Source organism: Budorcas taxicolor, chromosome X, assembly GCF_023091745.1.
Source record: "Budorcas taxicolor isolate Tak-1 chromosome X, Takin1.1, whole genome shotgun sequence".
Lineage (NCBI taxonomy): Eukaryota > Metazoa > Chordata > Mammalia > Artiodactyla > Bovidae > Budorcas > Budorcas taxicolor.
In genome coordinates this window covers 120101783-120107782 of record NC_068935.1, presented here as the reverse complement: position 1 = coordinate 120107782, position 6000 = coordinate 120101783, and the positions used below count along the sequence as shown (strand labels likewise).

The 6000-nt window shown below is 43.0% G+C and overlaps 1 protein-coding gene across 1 annotated transcript in view; it reads left to right on the top strand.

Moving 5' to 3' along the window:
- The first annotated feature begins 263 nt into the window (after positions 1–263).
- Positions 264–6000, top strand: part of POLA1 (DNA polymerase alpha 1, catalytic subunit) — a 290911-nt gene continuing 285174 nt past the window's right edge. Inside the window, exons 1-2 of the mRNA XM_052662950.1 lie at positions 264–306; positions 5053–5177. Of these exons, the coding sequence (XP_052518910.1) occupies positions 264–306; positions 5053–5177 (168 nt within the window). The remainder of the gene's footprint in view (positions 307–5052; positions 5178–6000) is intronic.

Genomic DNA, 6000 nt, shown 5'->3' with positions numbered 1-6000 from the left:
TTTCAGCGCCCGACCGCTTCCTTTTCCTGCTCTTAACTGCCGCCCCCCTGCTAGCTCTTTTCCCTAAGGGGTCATAACCCGGCGCCAAATGCGCGCCCGCGGGAAGGCCGAGGGTGGGGCGCCGCGCTTCGCGGCAAGTCGCTGGACTTTCGGGCGGAAGTCCGTAGCCTCTGGAGCCTCTGATTGGCTTTCTGGGTGGTGCCTGTCTCGGCCCCCGCTCTAGTTTCGGGCTGGTTGGCGCGGAATCGGAAGACTCCGGGACCATGGCGCCCTTGCATGGCGAGGATTGCGAGCCGGGGGCGAACGGTGAGAGATGGCCCCGCGCGCAGGGTCCCGGGCTGGGAGTGCGGAGACTGTGGCATAATCGCGGGTTGTGGGAACTCTTGTATTTTTTCTCAGGAAGGCGCGCCTCCGGGTTGCTCCTCGGGTCTCTTTGGGCGCGGACCTCGGACGTCCAGGGCTGGAACCCATCAGGCCTCGGACAGGGCTTCCTTGCAGGGCCGTCGGGTCCTGGCAAACCCGAGTAACTCCCTGCGGCGCTTTTTGTTTGGGAGGCTGCCTCACCACTGTCACTGCGGGTCTCCGCACTTGTCTGCCTCTTTATTTCTTCTGGTGACTTTCATCCCACGTGCTGGGCACACACCTTCGCTACAGTGACCGCGGTGGGACAGTCTTTACAAAGTATTTCTTTACTCCCGCTGGGAGTGCTGGGAAGGTTGTTACATGGTAACGAAGCAGGAAAGAAAGCTGTCACCTGAAAATACACACGCGTTTTGTCTTTTTTTAGGTAATGAGTTTCTGCTTTACCCATTAACGATTTTTCTTTCAGGGTCTGTGGAAAGTTCTTAAAGGGCCGCATAGAAATAGTGCTCATCAACTAGTCATCTGAGGTGAAGCTTCTAAAAAAACATGCTTCAGTTTAGCAGCATTTCGCCTGCCCTGTATATTACTCCGTTTTCAGTGGTAATCTTCTGTTTCCAAAAATAGAATATAGAAATGTAAATGGATTTTTCTGATTTTTGAGCAGTGTGCAACTTCAGTGAACTTCTTACTTAAAATCAGGTGCTTCACTCTCTTAGCTCAAGCGTCACATCTCCTGTCACTCAAATACATCACCATTAATGAGAACTTGCGTCCTAATCAGATTCTTTTGCATTCCCCTAGTTGTGAATCACAGATTTCAATTTGTTCTTCTAGCCTTTCGCTTTTTAAGACAATTTGTTTTGGAGAGTCGACTAGCCTGGATTACAAATGGGATGTAGGATGTGAGTACGTGAGTAGTCTTTACAGTCCTCCATCAGTGACATGCCACTAAGCCCTTTGTTCACCCTAAAAACTGTTCCTCCTCCGTGAACATCAAGAAATCACTCTTGGGAGGACACTGCAATCTTGAGATCCCTCTTAAGTCATGGTGTTGATTAAGTAGTGGCTGGGACTTGTGACTGGAATTTTTCTTTTCCTGCCAAGTTTGAAAGATTGTCATCAGAAAGACTTGCAGACTCTTGTCTGTCTGCTTTGGCGGAGGGTGGGGGGTACTCCAGATGTAATTATGAACCAGATTTTTAAACTTCAGTAACTGGGTTTGTTTAATGCTAATTCTTTTTGGCTAATGTACCTACTTGAAGCATTAGAACATATACCAAAAAGGAAAATTTAAGTTTTTTTTTCCCCCCTTAAGTGTTAGAAGGTGGGCTGGCAGTAAAAAGCTGAAAGGTCTATAAGTAGCTGCTACTGTATATGAAATGCATCAGGGAGAGTTTAATGATTTAAAAAAGCAGGTACAGTGATTCATTCAGCAAATATTTGTTGTGTACCTTCCAGGTATAGGCATTCTATCAGGCTCTCGTGTTATAGTGGTAGGTAAGTTGGACATGGTTTTTGTCTTCATGGAATTGAGATGGTAAACTTGTAATTATATGTGGTGCTATACTGAGGCTTCCCTGAATCAGTGGCTTTGCTTTATTTTTGTTTTCTAGAAGCTAGATCCTGTTAGTGCTTAGTGTGGGGTGTCGGCGTATGTGTGTGTGATTATGCTGCATCTCTACACATATACATTGAATGAGTTTGTTCTGTATTGCTGAGTACAAAGTAAGCCAGGTATCTTCATTTAATTCTAAACTTTATGAAGCAGACATGATTATCCCCATTTCACGTATGAGGACCCTGAGGCTGTGGATTAGTCTCAGTCATTGGGTGTACTCTATAGGAACCAACTCTAGTTGACTGAAACTGAACAGGAATTTATCAGGAGAGTATCGTGGTGTTCAGAACCTCTGGAGAGCCAGTCTCCGAGCAGTGTAGCTAGGAACAGTGCTTCAAATCATGCCCCCAAAGTGGTTCATTGAGGAGTTTACTGCCAACCATGGCAAGTACTTGAAGTTAGAGCCTTCAGGTACCCTGGGACATTGCTGGCACTGTTGTTCCAGGTACTCAATCCTCCTGTAGCTGTTGCTACTTCTAGAATCTTCTGTTAGTCCTCCCCCTTTCCTTGTCATTGCTAGCTTCTGATTTAAAGTCTGAGCAGATGTTTGTAATTGGAGGACCTATTTTATATACCCATGCCCTAGCTGCAGGGGCATAAGGGAGGAGGGATTTCACAGTTTCAATACTGGGCAACTTAAAAAAACAAGACACCTGGCCACCATGGCTCAGAAAGGTTAACCGGTTGTCTCATGTCGCCCAGTAAGTGGCAGAGCCTGGTTGTGTTGCTGCTTCTAATCTCCATTTTCCCACTCTATGCTCTCGTGTCCAGCTTACCTTCCACATTGACTTCCTCTTGGTTTCAGAATACACCTTGCATTTTCATCCCTTTGTAGTTTGGCTCATGCCTTTTCCTTTGCTTGTGCCCCCTTGTTGCCCTGTACTCTGAGAGTGAAGTTCTATTCGTCTTTCTGTGTTGGAAACCTCCCTTTGTGAAGCCTTGTCTGATTTCCCAGGCAAAATTAATGGCTCCCTTTTCTATGTGTCCTCAGTACCGGGTTCTTACCTCTCATATGGCACGATCTTTATATGATGGTGGGAGCCTCAGGTCTTTTTGCTTTCCTTGACTGGGAGCCCCTTGAGGACTCGCAACTTTGTCTTATTTGTAATTGTACCCCAAACTCTTAGAGTGGCACATCGTTGCCTGTGGAGTAAGTCTTTTTGAAAACCTATAGATTTTGTCAGGATAATCTGACAAAGGAGTCAGGGGGATCTTGAATGGAATACACTGAGGCCAGCTTTTCACTCCCAGGGGTCATATTCAGTAATCTCCAAAACCTTGTTGTGTAGGTCTGCTTACAATTTTTTGAAATCATTTGAGTGACACTCAAGATTTTGTGGCTGTCATCATTAAGTACCTGCATTCCTTAATGCTTTTCTGAAAATGGATTTAAAAGTCAAATGTGAAAGTCAAACAATAGACTGAGATATTATAAGTAGAGATTCCATTTCCAGAAAGCTAGAAAAAAAAGTATTTGTAGTTATGTGTCACCTTTAAGACAGGTGAACAACAGTTGAAACTGTTGCAACAGTTGAAGCTATTGTAACAGTTTATTGCCAGCACTTGGTACATGTTCTGTAAATTTCATCTTCTGTTGCAGTGAACACTTAGTCAAAGAGCTGAATGTTGTTATGAACATTCCAGTGGGGTTGGAGCTTTTAGGATGCGTGTTATCAATACTTCTCCTTTTCTGTGCTTACTTATTTTTATAAAGTAATTAGCACCAAATACAATACAATATTCAGTTTCACAGACATAGGTGGCAGTCATGCTGAGCCTCAACTCGTGGCTGGCAGGCGGCACTGTCTTGCTTGCTTTGGGTGTTCATCAGCTGGCGTATGAAAGTCTTCATTCTGTGGGTGAAATCTTTTCAGTAACTGTGTGAGGTAGTCAGTTTATGATGACCCAAAGCGTGCATCATTCAAAAGTTGAATGACTGACCAGTGAGGCCCTCTGGTACTTCATTAATTTTCCACAAAACACATTTCAATCTTTGTGTTTTTCATCGTCATCCTCTTATAACCAGCAGCATGAGATCTGGAAATCAGTGATGGAAATCAAGAATCTCCTTGGTCATCTTGGTTAAATTCTCCCAACCCCCAATTTATCCTTCCTTTGAAATTCTAGGCATTTTATCTGTCCTTCTGTTGGGGCATGTGTTTCTTCTAAAAGTTGTTCTATAGTTAGTTGCTATTTACAGGCATACCTCGCTTTATTGTGCTTTAGATACTGCACTTAAAAAAATTTTTTTAAACAAATTGAAGGTTGTGGCAACCCTGCATCGAGCAAGTTTGTTGGCACCATTTCCCCAACAGACTTCACTTATTACTTCATGTCCCTGTGTCACATTTTGGGAATTCTCACATTTTTAAATATTTGTTACAGTGATTTGTGATCAGGGATCTTGGATGTTACTACTACAACTCACTGAAGGCTCAAATTATGGTTAACATTTTTAGCAATCAAGAATTTTTGAAGATATAATGCTTTTGCACACTTAATAGACTATAGTATAGTGTAAGCGTAACTTTTATATGCCCTGGGAAATTTTTAAAAATTCACATGGTTCACTTGATTCTAATATTCACTTTATTGGTTATGGTCTGGAACTGAACCCACTAGTATCGCTGATGTCTGCCAGGAATCTCCCCTGTCAGATTTTAAGTTCTGTGAGTCTGGGGCCCTGTCTTATCTTTGTGTCTCTCAGAGGGGCAGGTAATTTGTAAAGAGCAGGTGCTCCTCAAAGCCTTTCAAATGTTGATTAATAGAATACAAAATGAATTGTCCTTTTATAATCACTTAATGGCCTGTCATTTTGCTTGGAAAGGTTATGGACTAGGCTGGTCTCCCTTGAGTGTCTCCAGGGGATATAAGTTGAATTTGGAAGTTTTCTCCTAGAGGAAAAAAAATAACAGTTGCTTCAGCTGAGAATTTCCGCAGAGCCACAGGAGCTGCAGATTTTGTATACACTGAACTCGTATATTACTACCGGCTAAAAACTGTTGCTTTGTTTTTGAGGGAAAATGGCTGACAATTTTATAATGTCTCAAATAAATTTGGCTTCTTTTCAGCTGTGTCAGATTCCAGGAATTTTGTAGCTTCCCGATCCCGGAGAGAGAAGAAATCAAAGAAAGGGCGACAGGAAGCTCTGGAAAGACTGAAAAGGGCAAAAGCTGGTGAGAAGTATAAATATGAAGTAAGTAACCATTTTTTTCCCTCTGTGATACATCTAATTCATGGCCTGTAAGTAATCTTATGTCACCTTTGTTGCTGATTAGAAGTATGCATATATTTCAAGTTTCTTGTAATAGTGGTTTCTTAATCTCAAGCACACTTGGGTATGAGGCAGATTTACAGGTTTTGGGAGACTACTCACCCCTTAAAGTTCCTGTGAGGTACCTTACTGATGCTTTTAAAATCCTGAAATGAAAGTAGCCATGTTTTTTTTGCCTTATTAAGTTCACTGCATCTCTGCTGAGTTCCGTGGCTCTTTTGAGGGAACTTTGAGATGCTTTTGCTTTACTTAAGAGGTGCTGAGCAGTGTAGCTGACTGAGCGCTGCTTCTCCTTGGAGAGAACTATACTTTGTAATCACATATGCAAGCCCCCTGGTGGGGGCTTGGACCTCCCTTCTGCTGTGTCCTGCGTGGAGGACTGAATGTGATGTCCTTTTGGCTCTTTCCTTCTACCCACTATTGATGGCCTGGTAAAAAAGCAGAGTGGCTACCATCTGCACAACGTTGTTGAGCTTCACCTCCAGGGTGCTCCCTAAATATTAATATCTTCATAGCCTCACGGCTGGAAAGCCATTAATTAATATGAGAAAATAATAATAATAACAGCAACTAATGCAGTTTTTCAGCTAACACTGTTCTAAGTGCTTTAACAAACATGTTCCGTTGTTTAATCTTTCCAATAATCATCTGAAGTTAGACACTATGATTAACAGCATTTCTCATGGAAGGTATCTGAGGTCACAGTGGAAGAGCCTTGATTGGAACCCAGGCAGCCTGGTTTGAG